The 26,600-nt window shown below is 50.7% G+C and overlaps 9 protein-coding genes across 9 annotated transcripts; 4 read left to right on the forward strand and 5 right to left on the reverse strand.

The window, feature by feature from the left end:
- Positions 1–1,565: 1,565 nt before the first annotated feature.
- On the forward strand, positions 1,566–2,334 carry T310_0390 (60S ribosomal protein L33; the record flags this gene model as incomplete). The annotated part of the gene is made up of 5 exons (XM_013476743.1): positions 1,566–1,590; positions 1,718–1,727; positions 1,870–1,965; positions 2,037–2,137; positions 2,237–2,334. 5 exons carry the CDS (start codon positions 1,566–1,568, stop codon positions 2,332–2,334), a joined length of 330 nt encoding a protein of 109 aa, XP_013332197.1.
- Positions 2,335–3,748: 1,414 nt separating this feature from the next.
- T310_0391 (Acetyltransferase, GNAT family) lies at positions 3,749–4,437 on the reverse strand (the record flags this gene model as incomplete). The annotated part of the gene is made up of 5 exons (XM_013476744.1): positions 3,749–3,762; positions 3,796–3,862; positions 4,073–4,104; positions 4,164–4,337; positions 4,392–4,437. The coding sequence occupies 5 exons, from the start codon at positions 4,435–4,437 to the stop codon at positions 3,749–3,751; spliced, it is 333 nt and encodes a 110-aa protein (XP_013332198.1).
- A 2,341-nt stretch (positions 4,438–6,778) lies between these two features.
- T310_0392 (uncharacterized protein) lies at positions 6,779–8,085 on the forward strand (the record flags this gene model as incomplete). Its single annotated transcript, XM_013476745.1, has 3 exons — positions 6,779–6,971; positions 7,174–7,282; positions 7,344–8,085. 3 exons carry the CDS (start codon positions 6,779–6,781, stop codon positions 8,083–8,085), a joined length of 1,044 nt encoding a protein of 347 aa, XP_013332199.1.
- Positions 8,086–9,065: 980 nt separating this feature from the next.
- T310_0393 (uncharacterized protein) lies at positions 9,066–9,798 on the reverse strand (the record flags this gene model as incomplete). Its single annotated transcript, XM_013476746.1, has 4 exons — positions 9,066–9,233; positions 9,295–9,417; positions 9,577–9,695; positions 9,756–9,798. 4 exons carry the CDS (start codon positions 9,796–9,798, stop codon positions 9,066–9,068), a joined length of 453 nt encoding a protein of 150 aa, XP_013332200.1.
- A 613-nt stretch (positions 9,799–10,411) lies between these two features.
- Positions 10,412–12,340, reverse strand: T310_0394 (Mitochondrial phosphate carrier protein; the record flags this gene model as incomplete). The annotated part of the gene is made up of 6 exons (XM_013476747.1): positions 10,412–10,733; positions 10,779–11,026; positions 11,085–11,430; positions 11,479–11,732; positions 11,784–11,948; positions 12,104–12,340. The coding sequence occupies 6 exons, from the start codon at positions 12,338–12,340 to the stop codon at positions 10,412–10,414; spliced, it is 1,572 nt and encodes a 523-aa protein (XP_013332201.1).
- A 677-nt stretch (positions 12,341–13,017) lies between these two features.
- On the forward strand, positions 13,018–13,680 carry T310_0395 (Cystathionine beta-synthase (Beta-thionase); the record flags this gene model as incomplete). The annotated part of the gene is made up of 2 exons (XM_013476748.1): positions 13,018–13,128; positions 13,234–13,680. 2 exons carry the CDS (start codon positions 13,018–13,020, stop codon positions 13,678–13,680), a joined length of 558 nt encoding a protein of 185 aa, XP_013332202.1.
- An 891-nt stretch (positions 13,681–14,571) lies between these two features.
- On the reverse strand, positions 14,572–15,295 carry T310_0396 (uncharacterized protein; the record flags this gene model as incomplete). The annotated part of the gene is made up of 3 exons (XM_013476749.1): positions 14,572–14,699; positions 14,938–15,029; positions 15,162–15,295. 3 exons carry the CDS (start codon positions 15,293–15,295, stop codon positions 14,572–14,574), a joined length of 354 nt encoding a protein of 117 aa, XP_013332203.1.
- Positions 15,296–16,225: 930 nt separating this feature from the next.
- T310_0397 (Morphogenesis protein (Msb1)) lies at positions 16,226–19,626 on the reverse strand (the record flags this gene model as incomplete). The annotated part of the gene is made up of 5 exons (XM_013476750.1): positions 16,226–16,299; positions 16,364–17,297; positions 17,425–18,703; positions 18,768–18,996; positions 19,437–19,626. 5 exons carry the CDS (start codon positions 19,624–19,626, stop codon positions 16,226–16,228), a joined length of 2,706 nt encoding a protein of 901 aa, XP_013332204.1.
- A 3,650-nt stretch (positions 19,627–23,276) lies between these two features.
- On the forward strand, positions 23,277–25,303 carry T310_0398 (SRF-type transcription factor RlmA; the record flags this gene model as incomplete). Its single annotated transcript, XM_013476751.1, has 2 exons — positions 23,277–23,453; positions 23,546–25,303. 2 exons carry the CDS (start codon positions 23,277–23,279, stop codon positions 25,301–25,303), a joined length of 1,935 nt encoding a protein of 644 aa, XP_013332205.1.
- Between the last annotated feature and the right edge of the window lie 1,297 nt (positions 25,304–26,600).

Here is a 26,600-nt window from a genome sequence, read left to right on the forward strand (position 1 = left end):
ACGATGGTGGGGCAGAGCTTCGTAGCAAGTCAGCGTCACACAGATCGCAGACAGTCAGACAGGGCTCGATGTACTCCGTAGTCACAGCAGTTACTAGCTGATCCTGCATGTTACCGCCCCGACTTGAAGGAAGGGAAGGGCGGCCCTTTGATGGGGTGGGAAGGTGGGATAGTCGGCAGCAGACAAGCCAGCGACGGTCGTAGGATTGGCCTCGTGGCTGCCTTGTTACTCCTTCCGCAGGCTATTTTTTTCACTGTACCTCCCAGGTGTGCTGGCAAGAACTGGATTTGCCTTGCCACTGTCATCAAAGTCCCCATATCGGCCCAGAGCCCGGTACGACGGCTTTTGCTAAACGTCACTGATGGGGATGTGGATCTGGGATAGAACACGGCTGATCCATGATACCATGCTTACTCAAGCAAACACCTCAGCCTGCAGCACACTGAAGCCAACAATGGATAATTTTAAAGCCGGTACCATCTATTAAATTCCAGAGGCCGATGAGGGCTACTTTTTACTGCCACATATCCTGAAAACATAGCTCTGAGTAAAATTAAGAAAATCGCGAAATTGATTCCTTGATGGAGCCCGATAGTCAGTTACTAAGCCAAGTGGGCAGAGCCCCGCAGACAACGACCAGATATGAACTGCCGCAGAGCTGCACGCGCATTGATTAGTGGGATTGGCAGGCATGCCAACAAAATTTTTCATTGAGATATCAGATGGCTATTTATGAATCTGGGATATTTTTACAAACACCCTAGACGTTCTGTAATCAACAGATGCCAACAATGCCCTCATCGTGTTCGGATAAATTGGCTCACCGGTGAATTCTCCATCGCGGAACAAATTTACCCGCCTGTTTTAGCAGACAGAGTAATTTTCCGCGTCTACAGCTTCTGGAACGACGGTCAGAAGCACCATCGGCCTTAACTTTTTCGGATGCCCTGATCGGCAACTGAACCTGCACGTCACCAAATGTTGCGGGAGAAAGCTCCCACCGTGGAAGGCTGGCTACAGAGATGCAGTGAAAATGGCGTCCCTGGCGATCAGTGACGCCTGTTTGGTTCCTCAGCGGAAAATCGGTGCTGCTCAGTAATCATGAATGGATGGATTTGTCAGAAGCCGTTCGAGAAGCTGTAACACCGACAGCTCGGGTTGGGGTTCCGGAGTACGGAGCACGGTGTTCCGAAAGTCGGGAAGAAAAGGCGGAGACAAAGGCGGCAGAGAGGGCTTCATGATTCATCCTCCAAGATGCACTAGTCCCTTTGCGGAAAAGACCGTTCCAGTCCGCGCTGCTGCCAAAAGGGAATAGTGGTCACGGGGGTCTCGGTTAGCCCTGGCGGGAAGCGCCTCGCTAAGCACCCATTTCGGGCTAGGGCGAAGCCGCACCAAACACACCGATGCAAATTGAAGATTGTGCGTCGACTCACCTTCCACCGAAGCGAAGACGACAACCAACCTCGACAACCGCAACGACCGACATCTGACTTTCGCGGGTCAGCGTTGCCTTTCTCTCGACTTGTTTGCTTTGCCCGCTGTTGCTCAGAGAGAAATCCGTCACCATGCCTTCGGAACACGGTCACAGACGTGAGTGGAATGCCCCCGATGACAGCCGTGCTGGTTTATATGCGCGCTGGTCCAGACTGGCCAGACATCGCAGGATGCGGCTAAAGAATGAATTGTATTGACATTGTGAGCTAACTCGTTGTTGTAGTCTACGTCAAGTAAGCATTTCCTCGATCCGTTGTCGTTTGCGATGTGCATGTGGAAGTTTGGGGGACGATATAAATCCGCTTGAAGACCAGGAGGAAACAGACATGCATCCATTCGGAGGACAGAAGATTGACTCGAATTTCTTTGAAATAGGGGCCGCCACCTGAGCTACCAGCGCGGAAAGCGCAACACAAACCCCAACACAAGTCTGATCAAGATTGAGGGTGTGGATGACCCCAAGGCCGCCAAGTGAGTGGAAGCACGCCGCGTGAAGACCTATGCTGGTTTGGACGTGTTGCTAAGATGGTTACTCTGTTCAGCTTCTACTTGGGCAAGAAGGTCGCTTTCGTCTACCGGGCAAAGAGAGAGGTTCGGGGCACCAAGATCCGGGTGATCTGGGGCAAGATTACTCGGACGCACGGTACGTGGAGTCCTGTCACAAGATTGGCGTCGCGATGGCGAAATCAGATCATGTCGAACCTGATGGAGGGTTGGCTCTGACTTGTTGATGGGAATACAGGCAACTCCGGCGTCGTCCGAGCACAATTCCGACACAACCTGCCGCCCAAGTCCTTCGGTGCTACCGTGCGCGTGATGCTGTACCCTTCCTCGATTTAAATTGAAAGCCGACCTAGCGGGGCTCTTTCTCTATGACGTGCAGCGGGGATGGGGTCAGTGAGACGGACCCTTTTTCAAATATAAAAAAAAAAAGGTTGACGTCGGGTGCAAGAGGGACGGAGTTAGCGGATGTGACAATAGGGCTTAGGGGATAACGGATTCCCTATCTATTAACGATAAAAAAAGAGATCATTCTGCCACATGAGGGTTTACATTAATCTGCTCTTTGGGTTTGATTCCACCCGGGCGAGCATGATGTGTTTTGTCTAGCAGCATCGCTTTTCTCCCAAAGTGTATCTGACGGTCGTATGCACCGAAATCATACAAGTTCAAGAGACGAAATAATTCTTTTAAGAGATGAAATAACTCAATTTCCATCCACCTGCCTCAAGGATAGTATTCGACAATAGCCCTTCCTACTACCGGAACCAATACGACAGCGCAACAATTGTCCGAATCGATCATCCTGCAGCCTTACTTTAGACAGGAGTGTATCTTCTTTCTCTTCCTCTTCTTCTTCTTTTTGATCATTAAGCTTCTGAGGAGTATATAAAGGCCTGATTGTTTTCACTGATTGTAGACGTAATTTCTGCTAAACAGTATCACATCACAGACACGACGAGACCATCAAAATATGCAAGTGATTAATGTGGTATGCCATCGACCTCATCGTTCCCGAGATGATGCAGCGGACAAATACACGTACTGTACAGCAGGCGATAAAAGATGATAATTACCTAAACTTTTACATTCCAATGTTCCTCCATCCAAACAACCTACCACCAAAACTCCTTAGCATAGATACCTAGGTACACATCCACGGCCTTCCTTGCTCCTTGAAGCTAGCTATACCTTTTTCGTAAATTACCGCCCTATAATAAATAGCGTGTGATATAAAACTACCCACATACCTAGGTATGCATCATGTGGTTCGAGACTTTATCATCATCCTGGTTCGTTGCAGCAGGCTTCAAGAAGAACAGGTAGAGATAGTCATGACTATTTTACCGACAGTATCTTGATTGATTTGTATTAAAGATCTCTGTTGCCTTATTAAATTAAAGCTGCTCATGGACAAAAGCAGGTCTGCAATAGCGATTTCGACTAATAACTTTGACTCTCAACCGTAACTTGGGAAGCATGTACTACAGCAGCGGTAAATACGAGGCATTTGCACGTCCTCACAAACCTGGGGGCGTGGATAATAAGACGGCATAGGTCGTCTTGCCTAGAATTACCCACATGCCAGGAGAGAACATTACCATTCCAGGAGAGTGTGGACTGTCCAACTTTTGGCTGTTATGCTGGCGGACCATGTTTGCGTTCCAGGAATGGCACAATTATTATGCCTTAGACTATGAACTGAGACGTTTATGATACCTGTTCCCATGCTGAGGCAAGTCTGACAGCGAATTCACTGCCCAACATCTGATCATTCAGTAGGTGTATGTGTGTACATACCTTCATCCACGCGTACATCACGTTGTCTAAGCTGAGTCGAGTCCATTACGATATTGAGCTTAGCGTGCTGTGTGGAGTGTTTTAGTAATTTAGGTATTATTATTATTGAATCCAAATACTCCGTACTGTTTGCCTCGCTCCACTTATACCCACAGACATGGTGCAAAGATAAGCTTAGCTTAAGCCTTATGGTGTCGTGTCTCATGACAGTATCAGCACTATAACTGAATCGAGTCTAGACTTTGACCTTTTCCTATCTAGCATACTACCTACCTACGTAGGTAGTAGTCATTCCTGATGCTACCCTGCCTGCACAGCAGCAGCAGTAGTAGATACCCGATCCCTAGGCTGCGGCTGCCTCACCATACAGGATCTCTTTTTCACCACCCAGCCAAAACGCTCGTAGATGGAAATCGCCTGCGGACTCGAGTCGATGTAGCACTCGACTCGTTCCTCGTCGGCGCGTTGCAAGCCCCAGTTGATCAGCAGCGAAGCAGCGCCTTTGTCCTGGTAGTCTTGGACTGTTCCCAGTAGTTCGAGCCCTGAAGGGTCAATGTCAGTTGAAAAAAAAAAGTTCTGAATTTAGTTTGCCTCACAGTAATGTGGCCTCGAGCCCATGATATCTGCATGGTTCTCAGCCATGGCTTTAAAGAATGCCTTTGCGACGGGGATGTTGAAATCCTCGCAGAACGGCGGCCAGCGTTCCTCTTCCGACAGCTTGCCTTGAACTTGTCGTCCCTCCTACTGGGGATGAACCCACTTGGCAAACGCGACAATTTTGTTCTTATTGCTATTCACATCCACATCTTCCACCACGAGCACCGTGACGGCAGGATCCCGTTCGATGGCAATGGCGAACCAGTCCGCCCACCACCTGCGCGCGTTGGGCGTGTCTCCAAAGTTTTGCGTCCAGAATGGAGCTGTGAATGCTCGATGGAATACGGCTGCCAGGTCATGGATATCTGCCGAGGTTGCTTCCCGTAACCGTAAAGATGGATGTTGTGGCATTGGAGTGGACTTAATTTCGTCCGTTTGAAAGAATGTATTTTTTCCTTTCCAAAATGAGGAATATGTTGAGAAGAGCTGTATTGGCTGTTTGTCTGGCTTGCAGTATGACAAGCGGGGTTGCGAAGGCGGGTGTTTCACACATGTAACTATATCATTGATGAACGTATTGAGTACCTTATTTCTCTATATGTTTTACTGGTAATATACAGTAAGTTTTTGACATGGCTGATTGCAGTTGTCATTTGTATCCCCGGCAGTTTGGCGCATCTGCCGGTGTTCTGTCTAGTTGACCCTGTGAGATTGCATTATCATTAGGGTTACTATCAGCATGAATGAGGGTTGCAACATTGATAGAAAGGAATTTTTTTTCTCTCTCTCTCTCTTTTCTTTCTTTCCTTCTTCTTTTTGTTTACTTTTTTTTTAAAAAAAATTACCTTTCGATTGATAATTTAGATATGAAAATTAAATTAAATATCAGCGAGTATTTTATCCTTATTTCCTTTTTTTTAACCTCTGCTTCTGAACAGAGTATATTTAACGCACTGTACACTGCATACCTGCCAGCACATGTGCCAGTGGTTGGTTCAAAATCTCCTTTGTCAATATTTTCATATCGATTCTCGAAAATTCTCATCGCGGTATCGAGGAGGTCCACTGTCTTAGACATACGGTGGATGGTGCCCGCCACCAGTTCACCCAGCGTCTGGCAGAGTCTGGCAGAATGATTTAGCGTCAGCACCAGTCTCTGAAAGCTGAGATCCACTGGCGCCGGAGCAAAGGTGGCAGGTGTGGGGATGGACACAGGCAGATCGGCTGGTGCGACTGGGCCAACGAGAAGCGCAGGGATGCAGCTGGCCATCAGCCATCATCGTCATGAGCGATATATTCCAACCGTCATGGCAGGGAATCGACAGTGCTTGATTCGTGTGCCATCCACCATGCCAGCGGGCTAGCAGGCCTGGGGCATTGCGTCGTATCCGGGCCTCCCGGACGCAGATACACGTGACTGCGATGGACGATCGTGCTGGAGGGAGGCTGTACGTGCGAGAAGTCAAACCCCTCCAGAGCGAGTCTGCTGCGCGACATGATTAGCGATGACGCTGGCGTCGACTTTGGGGCTGGGCGATGCTCGCGCGGTAAAAAAAGCAACAGTGCTGCGGCCCCCACCAATGAAGGCCGACCCGCTGGGGAGATTCAAGCTTGTCGAGATAGCGGTTGGCTTGCCACGCACGCTGTCTCCGAGCATTGCGTGTCCTGCCCGACTGTGCAGGCGGCTGCTTGCGGCGCCCAGCAGATGAAAAGGTGCCCATGTCCGCGTCCGTCGTTGCTGTTCCCTGTGCTGTGCTTGTGCCTGTGCCGGATCCGACCCTGACCTGGTCCTTCCCTCGTCCACGGTTCTCCCGCCGCCCTCGTTAATCGCTTGCGACCTGCAATGCATCCAGCGATGGTCTGCTCGGACGCCGGACTGCGAGCTAGTGCAGACTGACCGACTGACTGACGCTCGTTCTGCTGTCGATCATCGACTCAGCCCACGTCATTGCTCGCACCAGCCATCTCCGACCGTGCTGAGACACTCAGCCACGCCTTCTCTCGTTCTGCCTCCCCTCGCCACATAACGAAAAGGAAAAGAAGAACAAACAATCTATCTATCTCAGAAAAAAAAGACAATTCATCATCCTCTCGTTCAATCGTCGCTATCATCGTTATCGCCGCCCCAGCCGTCACCGGGCGCTCCGCTCATACTAGCATTCTTAACATTCCACCGCTCCACTCTCAGATACCTAGAGCGGCTCCACGCTCGTTTTCGATAGCAACAGACCCTCCAGGTGCCTAGCTCGCGCTCCACAATTGGCCAGGGCAGCACACGGACGCTGAGATCGGCTCGCAACCGACACGCTTCTTTCTGGGTCGTTATCGCGGCGCCAAGAAATAAGCATTCGATCAGCCTCGAGGTATACCGGAGTATTAATTCAAAATGGCTGGGTCCCACGATCTCCCTTCACCAACTTCGCCCCGGCGCAGTCGCGGATTCAGCCTGGGCGGCAAGTCGGACAGGTCGCACGGCTCCGGGCGCAAGTCCTCTTTAACGGAGACGCCCGAGGAGAAAGCCAAAAGAACCCTGCATACCAAAGCTGATCCTACTCTCGCCATGAACGAAGCTCAGCCAGGTGCGCCCGCTCCCTGACCACAAGCCGATGGTTCTTTGCTGACAGGAATGCTTGCTACAGCCGCCGTCGCATTGGAGAAGTCCAATCTGGTCTCCTTGCGGTCGATGCAACACCGGGATCAGTACGGCAATATCATAAGTTTGTCTCCCTGACCCGTTTCTGCCAGCAACTTTCACCTGCTGACTCGTATCCTCCTGACTAGCGGACCCTGATATTTCCAATCCCACCCGCCCTCGATATGAACGTCCTCTCGAGACAATCCGGTCGTTCGAGGCTGCCATTGAGGGGAGCTACAATAATCGACGCATGTCGTATGCAGGAACAGGTAAATTCCGTGATTCGTGGCGTACCGCAATCCTTTTCCGCTGACAGTTCGTTAGAGTCGAACGGGGGGTATAGCCGACCGGGCAGCTACTACGGTATGGCTTCTATTGGAAAATATTCATTTCGAGTCGAAAAACTGACATGGTGCTGTGTTATAGGAGGGAACGCGAATCACAACAGATACAGTGACCAAGGGAATTACCCCTACGGTCGGGGAAGCTATTCGCGGCCGGATAGTTATGTCGATAATAACTATCAAGGTTCCCAGCAATACAGTCCTCACTACCCATACAACCAGTACAGAGGACAGCGGCCGCGACAGAACGGCCGGATGAATTCCGAGTATGGGTACGGCGGGAACGCAGCGAATTTCTATCCGCAGCAGTCGTACCAGCGTTCCAACGACAACATGACGGCAGGATCCGGGTCTAACAACACGGATCAATGGGGCAACTCGACCGATCCCAGCTCGGTTAACAGCTCCATGGATCGGCTGCAACAGCAGTTGCAGAACGGCCAGAAACAAGAGTCCCCGCAAGAGACGTATGGGTTCAGCGGGTTCGGTGACAGTCCGCAACTCGATACGTCCTTCCAGGAGCACGCGGCGCCGAAGCCGCCTCCTCACGGAGGTCAAAACACGTATACGAACGGTGCCAATGCCTATAGCCAACCACCGCCTCCGCCATCAAAGAATGATACGCCGGAATCGGCTAACAATAAAGGCACTCTGAAGAAAAACGGATCAGAGAAACGGCAGAGCTGGTTCAAGAAGCGGTTCAGCCGGAGCTGAACTGCTTTCATGCCATCATGCTATGATGCTAACCGGGTTTGTCACGCTGGCGTTTCGGGAGGATGGATTATTTCGTATCATGCACATTAATTTTTTTGTTACCTTGCTGGATTTTCGGTCTGTAATGCTTGTCATGTGTATACTGCGGGATATTGCGATATTTGTTTATGTACCACTTGTTTTACGCCATAGACGAGGTCACGACATCACCTTCTCCAACTCTTTCAGACTGCTGATTGACTGCTGACTGACTGACTGACTGACTGGACGGGCTTGGTTGGTTGATTTCTTGATTTAATGGTTGATAGGGATAGGAACAGGGAATATGCCATGGGAGTTTTAGTCGATGTTAGCTGATTACATACCATTTGAGTATTCATTCATTCTAGTGTTTTATTCCGAGTGTGCCTGGATTCGAAATCTGATTTCGTCAGTGATATATGCAATATATATCACATTGCACAGCGTATGTACAGGGTCCATACATAAATGCGCACACGCGTACCTACAGTAATTTAAACTACACACTCCCTGCCAGATGTACAGTACAGTGCATGCAGATGGATGCATGCATATGCAGTATGCAAGATGCGAGATGCTGTGCTATGCTAAGCTATGCGATGCCGTGCCACGGTACGCTACGCTATATCATGCAGTGTACCTACCTAACCTACCCAACACAGCTCCAGTGCATGTATCTACAGTACAGTACTTTACCTAAAAGAGAACATGACTGACTGACTGACTGACTTCCATATTGATTACATGTATTGAGATTAATGTTATTAATATTGTATGGTTCATGTTAGATTATCAGATTTGTATTGTATGGGGTTGCGTTGGTTTGGATTCCGATAGTTATTTAGAGGACGGGATAGGATATATATATATAGCATCCCTAACACAACTACCTAACTATCTATCTTACTTTCTAGAAGCCTGCCCCATGAGTGAAGCCTGCTAGCTAGCTAACTAGGCATTTATTTCCCAAGAATCTTATGCTTCAACCTATCAGCCAATCCCTCATGATGACGAGAGTGCGAAGACGTCGCCGTCGACGTCGACGAGTCCCGTCTTTCGGCCTTCTCCTTGCCCTTGCCCTTTTTGTGGTGCTCCGGGTCTAGGTGCACGTTACCCTGGCCGCCGCGCTGGAAGAAACAAAATTAGCTCGTATACGCACATGCATACTTGCAAGGATGGATAACGTACACCAGTATGATAATCCCCATCAGAAGGACGGATCGAGATCTCGGGCACGACTTCGGTGTCGTGCGCTTTTCCTGGTGTGCTGGGTCGGACGTTGGGTGAGCCGATGTTTCCTGCTCCGCCGCGCTGGGATTCATTTATCAGTTAATATATATCATTCATATTGTGTTGGGTGGTATACATACCCCCGCAGAATATGCCCCGTCACCTTGGTCACCGACTGGTCCCTTGCGGACGATTTCGCCGTCTACGTATCTGGTATTGACCGTCAGAACTCCAACTCACTTCTTGTGTTTTTGTTTTATTCTTCCTCTTCTTGTTGTTTTTGTCACCCAAGTCCTTTGGATCGGAGATGCTGTATGTGTATACATACTTGGTTGGATCAGCGCCAATGTTCCCTTGTCCTGCATCGCAAAAGAACAGTCAGTATGAACATGTCATTAAATGGAAAAGGGATGACTCACCTCCCCGTCCATGAGAGACAATCGGCTCATTTTGTGGACTCATCTCGCACACAGTATGGCAGGAAGTTTAGTTCCGTCTGTTTCGCTCTCGCTTGTGCGCGATCCTAATGATTATTTATTTATATATCTGGTCAATTGGCTTTCCAAGAACCCAGTTCATGTACACAAGAGGAGTAGGATAGGAGGATGAGTGGGAAAAGAAAAAAAAAGCAGTCAACAGGTCAGAGACTCAGAATTTTTATCACATACGCCCACGCTGCAATGAAAATCCTGCCTGACAATCCTCACACGTGGTCATTGTGAATGAGGCTGAGGCGAGACAGAACGTACATGTACGTACCTAAGTTAGAAGAACGTGGGGGTTCAATTCAATCGTATTATATTAGATAAGGACTGGACAGTAGTTATAGTTATAGTCGAAAGAGACTTAAATCAAATCTCTCCAAGACAGAAAAATCAGAGCTGTACGGATCAATCGGCAATAGCAGATGAGAGGGATAATAAGAATGTAGTTCTTTATATTTTTTTTATACGAGGTCAGCCTTGCAAGACGGGCGCAAGCAATTGAGCAGGTGATGGTGATAGTGATTCGTTGCGCCCCGATCCAGGACTCGACATTGCCCGGCAAAAAAAAAAAACTCGTGAATACACAGTCACTAGCACAAGGCTAGGCGCTCTCTGCAGGCAATGACAAGGCTGTCTGTCGCGAACAATTCCGATGACGTGAGGATTGGTGGGGGTGGGTGGACGATAGCTGGGATGATAAGATAAGGCGCTTGGCCCGCGATGACCATGACTAAAACGTCATCAGAGACAGCATTCCCAGTCTTGGTAATATTGCGCAGTTGATTGAATATAAACCCTTTGTCCAGGCTCTTTTGTACAAAGAATAACGACTTATTAGCAGGTAGATAGGACAATGCATGCTCCATCCGGACAGGTAGAAAGGATGAGCAGAGTGGATTGCCAACTATTAATCTACAAAGTCCAACAATAGAGACCCTCTCCCATACCACTACATACAAACTCGTCGACAGCCATCCTGTTTCATCACACGCATCCTCTGTCTTAATCCCACGCCCAGAACCGCCATCTGTGCTGGGTTCCAAGTTTACTTCTGCTTCTTCTGTTCCTCGACCGGACCACCAGTCGTCGGCAGACCCATGAAGATCTTGAAAGCGTCGTAACTGTAGGTCATCCATGTCAGCATTCCGCTTACAGACACACCCAGTAAAAGGGCTGGGATCATACATCATCCACTGCAGACCGGTCTGTACACAGCCGAGTTAGCGAAAATGAAATATCTACACACCGTTCGACTCGACTCACCAGAGTTCCGATCATGACAATTCGAACAACCAGGCCATTCCACAGGCCCATAAAGCCAATGTCCTTGTAGATCCGACTAATAACAGCTCCAAACGCCTCGCCCGGTTGCCGGTTCGCATTCAGCTTGCTGACCATTACATCGGCCGGGTGCGACACGATCGCGCACAGGATACCGGCTAGGTAACCACCGGTGAAGGCGACGGCAGTCTGCGCTGTTTTATTGTAATCCGACTTCTTTCCAGGCAGATAGTTGTAGATCATCTCCACGATTGTCTCGAACGACGCGAACTTCATCATCGTGTACGGGATCTGCCGACCCCAAAGTGGATACAGACCCTTGAACAGTCTACAGAATCAACAAACTGCCCGAACCCTTTCAGGACGAACCACTTACCCGCCAACCCCCTCCTTTGACGTGACTTGAGAAATACCATCAAACGTCCCCTTGGCAAATGGAGGGAGGGTCGTTTGCATCCGCACCTTGACGGCCTCGAAGGGACAGAGCGCGATATCCGCGAAAAGCTCGGCCGACGCGCTGGCCGTCAGGTACAGAGACGTCTTCCACTTCTGCGCCTTCTCCGGCCCTACAAGATCACTGTAGAATTTCTTGAAGAATTCATACCCACCATACTTGAAGGCACCTTGGGCCTGGACTGCGTGAGTATGCAGCGATGTGTTCGTGTGTCAGAGTATACTCACAGAGTAGCCAAAGAAAGTCGGGCCCCAACCGGTGAAGACCCCACGCAGGCCCTCTGCGCGGTAGATCTTGGCCCAGCCTTCGAAATTGCCCTTGTAGAGGTTGGGATCGACCTGGCGTCGACATTTGACCAGGTCCAGCGGCGTTACCGCCGTGTGGGTTAAGCCCTGGCAGGGTGTAAAACATTGGTACCATGTTCCTTAAGAAAAAAGAAACACGGAAAAAGGGAATAGGAGGAAAGAGAAAAAAAATCGAAGAGGGAAGAGCTGTTATTCGGGAATTGTCTTCAGGACCAGAAAGAAACCGATCAGACTCTACTTACACAGGCCAGCAGGCCTCCAAAAGTGCACGAAGCATAGTATTTGGGCGAGTAGAGCTCAATCTGACCCTTTTTGGCCTGCTTTCCAGCGGACTTGACATCGTCAACCGCACTCCAGGCCGGGAACGGCTCTCGCCTGATGGTTGTCGGTGCCGTAGGCTGCGATTTTGGCCGCGTAAGGGGATGCTGAGACGCGAAAACGCTGGTCAGAGCGCTCGGAGAAGGGAACATGATGACCATCTTGGGCTTGTCACCCTGTTAGTCTAACTCCCATTGATCGGTTTGTGGATGGTGTTCTGTACTGTACAGCTCGATGCCCTCGATAAGTTATCAAGACTGGGACGGTCTCTTATCGGCAGCTGTGGAGACGTCACGGCGCCGTCCGTCTAGTGTTCGAACTATGCGAGATCGAATTTAGGGCAAGTAGCAGGAGAAGGTTCAATCACGGATCAGGACGTAAAAGTCCACCAGCGGGAATGTAAAGAGCAGTCCACCTCGCAGAGAAAATAGGATGGAATCTTGGGTTGGAATGATGAAAGTCGCTGGCGAGCTGGAGCGGAGATGTGACGGAGTGACGTCGAAAGGCGTCGGACAGTCGGGCCCGCCTAGCGCCCGGATCGCTTCCGGCGCAAAACGACCAGTGAGCGCTAAGCAGCGGTCTCGACCGCAGTCTGGCTTCACTTTTGTCTGGCTGCAAAGACGCCACAAGAGTGTGCCTCGCCCTTGCAAGTCAGATATACCGCATTTGTTTCATATTCCTAATTGGCAAGGGGCTCCAGAAACCGCCTCTACTTGAATGTGACGATTGTTGTAACTCAATTTTTACTGCGACCTCAAAACCGCTGTCAATTGCCCCACCCTTTTGTTTGTCGCTGAGAGCTTGGTCCATCTCTTGAAGCAGTAGTCCACGCTTTGGAATGACCAGTTACTCGTCAGTCGGCGAGACTCTCGCGCGAGAGCATCTTACCGAAAGGGCTGTTGCCGCTTCGCAACAGGTACAGCCCTCTTGGGCAGACAAGTACCGCGGGGTAAGCGACGTCCATATCTCCGCTCAATTTTTGCGATAAAACCAGCTTTTCACGAGCAATTTTTGTCATATTATCCGTTTCTATAGACTAATGCTCTCTACTTAGGCTACAGTGGAAGATCTCGACCCTCCTCCAGCCCTGTCTGTGTCTCCCAATGACTCCATCCTCTCCGCGCAGCTCGCTGCCTATGAACGAGACTACACCCACCTAACCGTCATATCTTCTAAGACGCGTGCATTAATCGGGTATCTCAACATCCCGCGGCTCAAGGAGCTTCTCCGGGAGGGCAAGGTCAAGGAATCCGACCCTGTCAGGGCCGCCATGCAGCGCTTCAACCGGAAACCGGGCAACATCTATCACGTCATCACCATGGCCACGCCCTTGGAGGAGCTGGAGCGATTCTTCAAGGGAGAGATTGGTCCCAGGGAAGGGTATGCGGCAAGGCGAGAAAAGCAAGAGTTTGCCATCGTGACTGATGCGGCACGGAAGTTCGTTCTGGGCGTCGTGACGCAACAAGATCTCGAAGAATTTGTCAAGAGGAGACCTGCCTAGCTGGGCGAATTGGTTTTGATGGCGTAGCAGAGGATGAAGAATATGTATGAGATGCTGGGATGCCCTTCTGGACTAGATGTCTGATGAAATGTATCGTTATGCAGGTAGGAAGAAAGCCATTACTTGTTCGAATTTCCGGAGATGACACATAGATAGATATAGATAGATGAATAATATTGGAAAAGCGAGGGAGAGAGAGATTATAGCCTCAACTGAATATCCTAGTCGAGGATGCTACCAAAATACTCGCCTATATATATACCTAGGTATACGATATACTTCCCAAAAAGGGAACGACCACAACAACCGTCACGAGAAAAAAAAAATAAAGAATAAAAAAAACCCTCTGATAAGGGGTGCCCTCCCACCCGGAGCACCTCCACGACTTGTTAGGTGAAATGGGTCCTTTGAGAACCAGCGGGAGAACTCGAGCTGCTTCTTTCGTCCAGACTGCTGACTGGACAGACTGGATTGACCAGACTGTTTGTGGCAAGTCGGTAGCTGGTGCAGATCTAACCGCTGCACCATCGCAGCCCATGTTTGTTGACAGGTAGGGGGATAAAGGGAATGGTATATGGAATAGTACATGGCCCTGTGACGAAATAAGGAGCCTGCAGGGTCGCCAACTCCCACCCAACTGGCCATATCTGCACAGAGAATGAAAAGAGAACGTAGAACAGAATCACTGTGTAATCGAATCCAAATCAATGCAATGCAATGACAATAAGAGTATTACAGTGCAGTACATTATACATCACAGTATCATAGTACAGGACAGTACAATACAATACAACAGTTGTAGTGGCATCGACCTGCAAATACAATGAACAATGAAAGTTCCTCAGCATCATTTTTCAAACCAAACAAAACAGCATAAACAATCGTCACTAATCACTGAGTCTTTTTCTCCTTCCGCCTCTGCTCCTCTTCTTGGTCTTCTCGCCATGCCACGACGATGTACGCGATCAGAACGACGTTGGCCGTGAGGGCGGCCCCAGCGCCAGCGAAGGTGGAGTTTCCTGTATCGTATAAAAAAAATAAAAACAGTGAGTCTCAAAAGCTAGGAGCTGTAGCATAGTAAATAAAAGGGAGAAAGCTGATGAATATATTTATGTATGGCATGGACAGAGGCACCAGTTTTTGACTGTTATTGAGATCATTCCTTCTCTCTCTCCTTTTCCCCCTTTCTCTAACAATTGACCGATTTCTCAAATGAAGGACAAAGGGAAAAAAAAAATAATAACTCAACAAACTCACCCTTAAAGACAGTATCAATCGTCAGGAAATACATCCCGATCGGGGCCACGATCATCGCCACCGTAAAGCCGAGAAGTTTGAGGATGACTCCCCTATTGATATCACATTCGAATGTTACTCAATGATGTTACTTGAAGTGATTTCCTTTTTTTTTTCTCCTCCCCCTGTCTTATGGTCTCCCTGAACTGGAGACTGGGAGTAGAGATTGAAATGGTTTGACTTACGTGGACACGGCAGGAGTCACATCAGAGTCCTTGGTAGCAGTCTTTGCAGCGCCAGCGGCCAACGACGTTTCTTTCTCAGTGGATGATGATGAAGACGATATCTGCTGGCTCTGATGGGGCCTGCGGCTTGCCATGATGATGTTTGTTTGTTTGCGACGGGAGTTAAAAAAAAAAGGGAAGGTTCGAAATGGGTTAGACAATCAATCAAAAGGGTTATGATTTTCTCAATGACGATGGAGAAAGAACAACGCTGATGCTATAACAGTCGATCAATAATGGAAGCTCTCTTGTGAAGCTCTATGCAGATGCCCAGTGGGAAACTGGAATGCTGGAGCTCCGCCCGAGCTTGCGGTCTGAGCTTGGTCCTCGCATCCTGGCTTGTGATTGGTCAATGGGATGCGTGTACATACTGTCCAAGCAACAAAGGCGGCAAACTGCCATTAATTCTCTAACAGGCAACTCCCGTATGGGGACTTGGCTTGTTTTATTTATTTCATTACTATTATATCGTATTTCAATCTTTAGCAAAGTTCATCTTTCTTGTAGCACGCTTGCTGAAAAGTAGTAGCATACAGGGTACATAAAAGGGCGTTTGGAGATAAGATAGTTCAATATAGAGCGAAACAGCTAAGTTGAGTTGAATGGAAGAGAGTGACAGCTATCGATGGGTTTGTCCGCTAGAAGATTATCTGAGTCCGATAACAATGTTGATAAACATAAAAGGTGGTTGATAATTCAAGGACATAAGAGAGACGGTGTGTCAGAAGGCAGTGAAATGGACAGACTACTTTGATCGATGAAGGGTATGTGAAAATGGCAATCAAGAGGCAGAAAAATAACTGGTGTCTGAAGACAGATCAAAGAAAGAGAAAAAAAATTCACAACCAACTGAGGGGGAATTGGTACAGAAAGCGAGAAAGGACCAGCAATATCCGAAAGGATAACAAACAGCAAAGAAGATTTGGACAAAAGTCGAGGACGAGTGTTGCTATCCCGTTTCATCTGCCAACTCGTTACGAGTCACTAAGCCACAAGCTAACGGGTCCAAATCTCTATTGCCTTCCTCATCGGGCGGCCTCCATGTTTCCAGTCAGCTCGGCGACACGAGCCTTGATGCGAGCGACACGCGATTCGATTGCTAAGATGATTTGTCAGTCTGGGTCCATGTTCACCATGTTGGAATGGCAAGTGCTATCACTTACTCTCTTCTCCACTGGTGTCACCATCGTCCGTCCTTTCCGCCTGGCTGGTTCGGCTGGGCGCCTCATCGAAAGCAGCAGCTCGTTCCGCAGCGGTCTTACGAATTTGCGCCCAGCGGTCATGCGGCGACATGGAGCTTAGCTCCGTTTTGGCAGGGGGGTTAGTCGGCGTCTCGATATCACGGCCCGCCGGCTGTTCCGTGATCTTGCTCGAGACGGGGGAGACCGGCGAGACAGGCGAATCGGCCGGGACAAAAGCAGGCTGGTCCGCCAGAGGACCTTGGTCGAAGGAAGAGAACTCACGATCGGCCATGGCTTTCTCGTTGGTGTCGATTCTAGAAAGAGCATCATACTCTGCATCACGTCGAGTCCGTGGTGGTCCGCTGTACGCCGGCGAGCCAGGTGCTTGCTGAGCAGGGTGTTCAGGCTCAGAGGCCGATGGCTCCACGTTCTGGGATAGAGCCGCTGAGGCTGGTTTCGACTCTTCGACGGTAGAAGCCGGCGTCTCTGGCGCGGGCTTCTTCCTGATGCCAGACAGACGATGCGCGATGGGGGCCTTAGGCGGAGGCAGAGTGTCTTGAGACTTGACCTTGCTCTCAAGAGCAGCACGTGCAGCAGCAACCGCAGATGGATCTGCTCCAGTCGGCTTCAAGGGGATATCGCTCTTCTTCTTGATGGTGCTGAACATGCTCTTGATACTAGTATTAACAGGCTTATTCTTCAGCTTCTTGCTGTCCTCGGAGTCAACCGACTTCTTGGGTTCAATTTCTGGGGTCTCTGCACGTTCCGAAGCGTTGTTTTGCGGTGCTGCGGGTTCAGCACTTGCGACAGGTGCGTCAGCAGCACCATCATTAGCAGGCTTTGGAGAATCCTTTGGAGGAACTGGCGGTGTTGCTGCCTGTGTCTCTGTCTGCGGTGGCGTTGAGGGAGCGGGCGTCTGGTTGGGTGGACGGAGCCTCGGAAACAGAGGTCATGGATCGCAGCTGGCCGTTCGTCGGTAGATTCAGTGTCTCGACCGGGGCGCCAGTGCCAGCACGACTGTCGCTGAGATAGGCCGATCGAACCGCGTCCTTGTCGTAATTGCTTGCCCATTTCATGGCCTGAGATGCCTCACTGAGGATGTTCGGCTGCATCGTCATCACCGAGTTGGTCTTGGAATCTGGATCTTCAGTCCGGGATTGACGTTCGCTGGCAGCCTCCTTTTGCCGTTGCTCCTCCTGCTCTCGATGCTTCTTCTGCAGCGCCGCTGCAGCGGCCTGGATCCGTGCATGCTGGTCGGGACCAATGCTGGTCTTGCTGCCTTGGCCAGCTGAATTTTTCGGTTTATACGTTTCCTGAGGAACCGACTTCTTTCCGGACGACTTTCGGCGAGTAAGTCTCCGGCGCGTCGAGAATCCAAAGAACCTCTTCTTCTCAGCAATATAAGCGCCCGGGTCAGGCTCCGGAGCAGCGCCCTTCACCTGCTCCTCGAGAATCAGCCATTTCGCGCCTGCGATGGTTGTCTCGAGTAACGTGCACCGTCCAAAGACCGCTTTACGAGAGGCGGGTTCCTCCGCTGACAAACTGGTAATCCAAACCCACCAGAACGAATCATCCAGGTCGAGCGTGGTTATGCTGGCAAGCTCACCCGGGTCAAGATTCGATTCTGTGTCAAGGGTTCGCTTATGCGACTGCGAGCTCTGGCCTCGAACCGACGCGATCGGAGGCAAGACCTTATCGGGAGGAAGCAAGAGGGGAGCCGGACTCTTGATGGGGTTTTCGTCAGTGAAGCCCGTGGACAGGAAGTCGGCCCAGGAAGGAGTGGTCGGACGGCCCAGGTCAGGAGAGCGAGAAAGAGGAGTGGATCTCAGCTCCAAAAGGCCGTTCGTCTTGGAACCTTCCAAGTCATCGTCATGATCGGAGTCGATGGAGGCGCCGAATCCCACATCCTCGAAACGAGACCATGACGCATCCCGCAGGCTAGTCGATGTTTTCGACGAGGAAACCGATGACTGGTTGGTGCTGGAGATGGCTTTGAGCACCCGCTGGCATTCGTCCGTCAGCGCATCGGCAGGGTCATCGTAGTTGGCGAATTCCTGTAGATGACGATCGCTGTCTCTGTATTCGAAGTTCTTTGCACGACGCAGCAAGGCAAAGGGCGTAGGAGAGACAGTGTCCACGATCATCACGACCTTGGTCGTCGACACTTGGAGAAGGGTCGGGGTTTGGGGCGGGTATTCGGTGGCTTGGACAAGCGACTGCAGGGCGATGGGGAGCGCAGAAATCCCGTTGATGCCGCGAATCGAGTCTGGAGACGAAGAGCGCAGGTATGCAAAGAAAAGATGGCTTGTCGCGTCCGCGGCACTGAAGCAACAGTCAGCGCGCCTCGTCAGCTGCTGAGGGCGGTAAGAATAGATAAGACACTCACGTGGTCCAGTTCTTGTAGGCCGCTTCAAAACCATTGCCCGTGTCCGTATGTTCGAATGCCCACCATCCTGCATATCTCGAAAGCTTTCTTCCGCCAAGCCCATTGGATTTGCCATGGGCGGCTATGGCTGCAAGAAGGTCAAAGAAATCGAAGATGATCTTGGTTCGCGCATCAGACTCGACGCTAATGGGAATAAATGTGGTAAAAGCATCGCGGGCAAAGTTCGAGTCTTCATTCCATTAGCGTCATGATCCGAGCATCAATGTATGCGCAGGACGAGACGGTACCTTGTTCCCCAACTTTGAACAGTTCGTAGGCCTCCCAGGTGACCACTCCTCCAGGGAGTCTGCTCCAGCACCATTTCATAACGCTACATAGAACCTAACCATCGCAACCGGGTCAGTCCATTAGTCGCATTGGGAGAGGTCTTCATAGGTCCCACCATTGGCTCCGACAAGCGCAGCTCCTGTGACAGAGCCTCTCCGCGAAGCGGGGATCCTTTTTGTTCCGCATTGAAGAAGTTACGAATGAACGTTCGCGCCGCACTGGGATCCGAGCTGGGACGAAAAGGAAGGAGGAGGAAGGGTATATCAAGACCTAGATTTCCAGCGTCACCCGTCAGCCGTGATCTTACCATAGAAGGAAAAAAAAAAGGAGACGGGGACAAACCTCGTGACTTCAACTCCTGTGTACATCCTCTGAGCAACTCCTGCACCTCCTCCGGAGACACCTCCGTGCGCAAGTAGGGGTCGGTCCATTGGGGTTTCGGAGGAGCCGTGTCTTCAGGGGCATTCTGCTTGGCCTGCTTCTTGGCGGCATTGGAGTCTTTGCTCCGGAAAACTCGAGACAAGAACGACATTCTGGGGTAAGGCAACTAATACAGCAAAAAGCTTGCAGCTATTTTGTCGATACGAACAGAGAACAAGGCCGTGGCAGGGTTACGATGAGGAGAAGGGGCATTTGCAACGAATCGCGGCGGAGGGGTCGACGGCACGAACGCAACAGGTGAAGCAACTACAGCTCCTTCACAACGATGTCGTCTTCAGGGACTGAAAAGAGAGCGTGTGAATGAGAGTCAACATGCGACTGCGACAACAGTGGGAAAGAAAGGCCTGTGTGGAGATGAATAGCTGGACTGTAGAACAGAGGGGCATCAAAGAATCATCCAAATCACAAAACGAAGGACGCCACCCAGAAGGGTGCACAACCTGGAGAAAAGAAAATAAGAAAGAAGAAAAGAAAAAAAAGATCCTTTTCGAGGACAGAAGAATCGAAGGGACGACGAACGTAAGAGAGGTGTTTGGATAGCCAAGGCACTCGGTGCTTTTTTTCTCCTTAAGCTTTTCTGTCGGGACTTTGGGCTCAGGGGTTAAGGCGCGTTTTGACGCTGGGCCAGCGGTGCTTTTGCTTTGCCTACACAACCTAACTAGAGCTACTGTTGGTTAGTTGGTTGGGCCGGGGACGGTTCGAGCCACAGCGAACTGGCGAATCCGCCACGGCAGATCCCAGCGGCCAGGCCGACCCTGATAACGAGCGTGACTCGAGGCCGGGGTGCGACTTTGCTGCCGACTGCGATCGAGGGATCCTGCAAGCCCACGGACCAGTACCTAAACCTGGGGAGTTTGCACCCAGTTTGGACGTCGCTGACCAGGAAGGTCCGCGGCCGGCGCACGGCAATAGGTTGCTGCCGCGCGCTCCCAATGCAAGGAGGATGAAGCTTGCCGGTTTTTTTTTTCTGTAGAAGTACCGATGAGATGGATGCATCCAGCTGACTTATTGCCAGGTAATTTTCATCTGCGTGGGAACACGACTGCCAGCCAATAATAATGCAGGGCCAGAGACAGCCAGCAGAAGGAAAAGACGATCAGAGACCCCCAAGCAGAGCGCGTCGCGGCGCTTGACACGTTGATTGAGCTGTGGCCGTGCTGCCCAAAGCGGCTAGCCCAGGCCGGTGCTAGCGGCGGACCATCACGCGCGGCTTGAGCCCTCGTCACGACTCCTGGCCGCCCAGCTGCTTGCGGAGAGCTCTTCCACCGTGCCTCAGAAAATTCATTCATTGCTGGAGACCATCTCCCACGGCGCGTTCATAAAGGGACAGAGTACTCGGTATGGAATAGCCAACGCATGGACACCGACTGGGCAGTCTTCTCGAAGCAGGGCGGAAATTAAGAAGGGGGAACGGTGGGACAAGGTTTAGACGATCCGAACGCTGGGAACGCCTGCTCCGTGCTCCACCAGGGCTGCCAGATCGAGGGAGTACGGAGTCTGGAGTAGTTTGGACGGAGTACAAAGTCGATGCTGGACAAGGAGCTCTCCAACCTGACGGAGAGGAAGGTAAAACAATATTAATCCCGGAGAGTGCAAAGATCTTAACCAGAAAGAAGAATTCAGAAGGCCTTCAACCTCTTTGCTCCCTTGTCTTAGGATTACTCACAACAGCACCTAGGTATACCGTATAAGTCGGGGAATGCTTTATCCAGTTTAGCGGGACCCCGTGACCCAACTCCAGATGGAAAATGCCATCATCATTATTATTCTGAGTTAAAACTCTGTTCCAGGTAGACATACTGACCCTTTGGAAGCCTTCCTTTGCTACCATATCCCAGCGATCAATATCCTAGTGTATGGTATTTCTCGGAAAGAATCATAATCAAGAGTTGCTCATATTTGCTTATTGAAATGGCCTTGCCGCAGGCTTTTCAGACAGATAGGGGGAAGGAGGATTGGAAAAGAGTTCTATAGGAACTTCTCATCCATGCTCCAGTCCAGAGAGATAGACATGTGTGTGGACGTATGTACGTACAAAGACAATAGTAATAGACAAGAGAAAACAAAGAGACGTGGCTTTCTGGCTCTGTTGTTTTTTTTTTGTGTTTTTTTTTTTGAAACAAATGTATGTAACATATTTCCTCATTTCTCAGGAGGTGCTAGTCACGCTTTGCTTCATGCACATTGGACGACGCGGAAAGCAGCATCAACTGACGCCTTTTTTAAGTGTCCTTTCCCTGGACTTACGGCTATAGAGGTAGATGCGAAGTCTCCGTCAAGGCATCAATCAACGTCAGCCACACTGATGCAACAGTGAAGTCTGTGTTGACAACTTTGTCACGGCAGTATCATCAAATATGTCGCCTCTCAGCGCGATACTTCTATGTACAACGATACTTAAGGACCCTGAGGATGGGGTTAGAACTTAGTCGCTCTTGGGTCAACGGACAGGTCATATCGGTGTGGAGAGCACAGTACGGATCGCAGAGCCGCATAGACATATATGACATAGCGCCAGTACCTCGCATCTCGAGTCCCACAGGACTTGGCGGATTGGGATATCAGAATTAACTACTTCGTACTGGTACAGTGTGCACAATTCAGCTGCAAGGTCGAAGGACTTCGCCAGACGGGCCAGTACGGCTCGTGAGGCCATGCATTCCTCTTTTCCGGATAAGCTTCATGGTACCAACATTACTCATAACCATGATACCTTGTCTAACACTCTTTTCCCTGTAGATGCAGATGAGGCAACACAAACTAAACACTGGCACACTGGCATGCCTCTGCAGCATAATTAGCGGCTTTTCTGCCGTGTTTTCCTCTGCAGGATATAAATAGCAGCTAAATGTGCCTCTTTTGTCGCTTAGCCGCGAGCCCTTCCTGTTGCGGTTTAGCCGCTTTCGGCGGGCCTCTGGTGTTGCGCCGCGTGTTTCAGGACGCCGGCGCAGCCAATCAGGGCCCGGCACGCTCAGCCGCCCGGCCGACGGGCTCGGGCGAGTAGGAGGCCCGGCGGCGGTTAACGGGCAATAGGACGTGCAGGCCGTCGACACCCCAGGCTGCCCTCAGGCTGCCACAAAGGAAGCCTCTTCTAGGCCGGACGGCTAACCCCCCGAACATCCTCCACCTCCCACCGTTTCTTTCCTTTCTATCTTTAGAATCCTTCCTACCCTCGTTGCCTTACTGCCAGCCCGCCAGCGAAGTTTCGCTCGCCTTGCACCTGTTCCTCCGCGCATCCTGCTCCCGCACATATATCTGATCCTCGTCCTCGTCGCCGCAGTCCCGAAAGAGGATCCTTCTCCCGCGTCAGAGGGTTTCGGCACCTCGCTTGCTGCGGTGCCTTCCACCCGTCCGTCCCTCCGCCTTTCGTGGGCCGCCGGTGCCGTGAAGGACTGAGTCCGGGTCGTTTCTTTGTCGCGTTTTTGCGAACCCCTCCCTCTTGTCGCCCATCACCCGCGTCACACCCACCATTCCAGACATCAAGGGAAAGACAAGGAGAGAGATACACATCCCCGGAGAGGGATCTAATTTTCGTGGTGTCATCGCAACGGCTTCTTCGTTTGCTGTCGCAGTCTCCGGGTCCTTACTACCCATCATCCGATCTGGTTCTCCCGCGTCTCTCCCATCACGATGGGTCGACGCAAAATCGAGATAAAAGCGATCAAAGATGACCGCAATCGCTCAGTGTAGGTTCCCTTTGCCATCTGCCATGGCCTCACGGCCTTGGAGACACAGGAAGATATGGCTGACTCTGTTTCAAGGACCTTTCTGAAGCGGAAAGGCGGTCTTTTCAAGAAGGCTCATGAACTCTCCGTGCTCTGTTCCGTCGACGTGGCAGTGATCATCTTCGGCCATAACAAGAAACTCTACGAGTTTTCTTCAGGTGACATTCGTGAGACTCTGGGTAAATACCAATATGTGCGTTCCCCCACTCCTGTTCACTCCCCGTTGTTTGTGCGACTTGGGAAGGCCTGATCGGTATTGACAATGGATATTTCTACTGATTGCAGTGGGGGCCTCCTCATGAACACAAAGGCCCTGCCGATTTTGCGGGAAAAAGCACGGCGGATGATGACGATGACGACGATGCATCGGGCGCTGAGGACTCGGCTCCTTCTCAGTCCCAGTCCCAGTCCCAGTCCCAGCCTCAACCTCAACCTCAACCTCAACCCCAGCCTCAGCCCCAGCCCCAGGGGATGGTGCCGCCGCATCTCCAGAATCAACATCAACCAGCTTTCCAACATATCAACCACGCACCGTCGGCCTCACCACCCATCCACAATGGGGTTGGCTTCGATCCTCGTCATGGTACTCCTCAGTCCCAGGTGATGTCCCGTCCCTCGTCGCGGAATCACGTCCGTCGCGTGAGTTCGAACCTGGTTGGCCATCCGCATCCTCAACATGCCACCCCTCCTCCTCCTCCGGGACAGAACGGATTTGCCTACATGCCCAACCCGTCCATTTACAATCCCAACGCGAACCCGAATCTGAATCAGCAACCTCCACGTCCCGCCCAATATCCACCGTTTGGCCAACCTCCCCATCCCGGTCCGCAGCACCAGACGCCCCAGCCTCATCCTGCGCAGCCCATCCCGCAACATCATCAACCGCCTCCTCCCCATCACCTTCCCCAGCAAGCGCCTCACCATAATCTCCCGCAGCCGCCACACCAGCAGATGCCGCAAATCGCGCCGTCATATATGCAAGATCAGGGACGGCATTCGATGCCACCAGCATTCCCGCCGGAACAGCAGCAGCAACAGCAGCCGCAACAACCGCAGCAACCACCACAGCAGCAACAACAGCAACAGCAACAGCAAGTGCCGCCGCCGCTGCAACAACGTCCTATTGCCCTTCCCGATCCAACCGCTTCGCAGCAGATCCCCAATCAAATTAAGTCCGAAGGGAGCCAGTCTCCTAGGCCCCTGGCGCCTAAGACGCGCAGTATCTTTACGCCCATTGATGACCAAGGGTCGGTGTTAGCGCGTCACTTTGGAGTTGGGTCTTCTTCTTTGCGCGAGTCCCCTCAGCGCGAGACGCCCGCGAAGCAGGAGCAGCCACCACCAGCCAGCAGCGCCAGCCAGAGTGTTCCAATCCCGTCGACTGGGACATCAACGATGCCCCCGCAGCCGGCACGGTCGGCAACGGATCCCCAACCCGCGCAACCCACTTCTTCAATGCCTGAGATCCCGCCTCCGCCACGAGCCAATAGCGTCCAAGCCAATGCCAAACGACCCCGTCTCAAGGTCCAAATTCCGAGCGAGCAGTCGGACGCGGGGAGTGCGACGGCAGAGTCGTCCCCGCGCGACTCTGCAGGTCACAAAACAGCTACGCCTGCTAAAGTTGCGTCGGATGGTAACCACACTGGCGTTGTTCTCCCTCCCCCATCGCCGTCAGCAGGTGCCCTTTTAAGCGCAGGTGCGCAGGGCCCGCCCAATCCGTTTGCACGACCGCCTCCGCCTGCAACGAGTTCCCAAAATGGCACTGGTTACGGCAGCAGCAGCAACAATATGGACACGCCGATCTCGGCCCTCCCCAGTCGATTTGTGTCAGACGCGCTCCTCCCGTCTCCGTCTAGCTTCTTCCCCGAATGGGGGTTTGGGCGATCCGGACCAGACACCAATATGTTGCCCAGTCCGCTGACCTTCCCCACTCCCTCTGTACAGACCGGTCCTGGCTTCGGGAGGGAAGATGAGATGGACAAGAAGCGCAAGAGCCCTGAAGGTGGTGTTACATCGGAGGCGCCAGGGAAGAAATTGAAGACATGATTTGCTTCTGATTTTGGATTATCTTCGATTATATATATCCTCCTATCTTATGATGGTCTTGTGAGACGAGTCGGCGTTTGGGTGGATGATGGGTACCTCCGATTTTTTTTTCTTCGTTGGTTGGTTCTGTGCTGATGGCACAGAATTGCTATGATTTTGATTCCCATCATCGGTGCGCTATTCTATTGCTGTTATTCCAACACCCCTCTTATTATAACATACCACATTTGACTACCCTATTCGTTGCGTAGTTTACTAGTTTCCCACTTCGTTATACCCCATATTCGTTTGATGTTGACTCTAGTGAGGAGAAAAGAAACTTGTGATGTGATATTTCTTCTATTTAAGAGACTGGGAGCAATCCATAGCAAGTCGTGCCATTGAAGGATTCCCTTTTTATACCCATCTCCAGTCTTTTTTTTTTCTTTATTCCCCACTCCGTTTGCGCCTCTTCCTGATTGATCTCTTACCTATCTCGCTGGATGATCTATGCTATGGTATTTCCTTTTTTTTAAGCTTAATCCTTTTTCATCTTCCTCTTCTATCTCACTGCTCAACTACCATGACCAACAACGCCTTTGCGCTTCCTCGCGGACCTTTTTTTTTTTCGATGATAATGACACGCACGATCTGTTATATACGAATGGGCGGTGTTGATGGTGGTGGTGGTGGTGGTGGTAGTGGCAGTGGAACGGGGGGCGGCTCTATTTACCAAACAAATACCAACCACGACCATGAAGAAAGGATAGGGGAGGACTTTTTTTTTCTTTTACTAGTATTACTATTATTATTTTTTTTTCACTATTACTATTTTTTCAAATTAAATTAGGACGTAGGCCTCTTCTCTTGTTCCTTGCTAGCTAGCTGTATAGGCTTATTTTCTTCTTCGTCTTCCTCTTCTCTTTTTCTTTGTTTATTTCTTCCGAGCTTTAGCAAGAAGTAGTAAGAAATAAAAAGAAAAAAATTTACAAAAGTTGCATCCTACAATGTAGCTGTAACCCATTAATTAATAAGGCATTACGAATTTATGAAATTATCAATCAATCATTAATTATCTATTTCTGCTTTCTCCTTCTCTGTCTCTCTTTCAGCTATCTGTTTTATCTGGTCTGGTCTGGTCTGGTCTGGTCTCGTCTGGCGTAGTCTGATTGATATGGTCTGCTCATCTAATGAAATGCAATGCAAATAAATGCAATGCCATCATCCATCCGTCCAGAAGATCCCATCCATCCATCCACCCACCCATCTATCAATTCCCCACCATTCATTAAAAACGCCCTGTTAAGTTTTTAAGAAG

The sequence above is a fragment of the Rasamsonia emersonii genome (genome assembly GCF_000968595.1).
Source record: "Rasamsonia emersonii CBS 393.64 chromosome Unknown ctg1118621759676, whole genome shotgun sequence".
NCBI classification, from domain to species: domain Eukaryota; kingdom Fungi; phylum Ascomycota; class Eurotiomycetes; order Eurotiales; family Trichocomaceae; genus Rasamsonia; species Rasamsonia emersonii.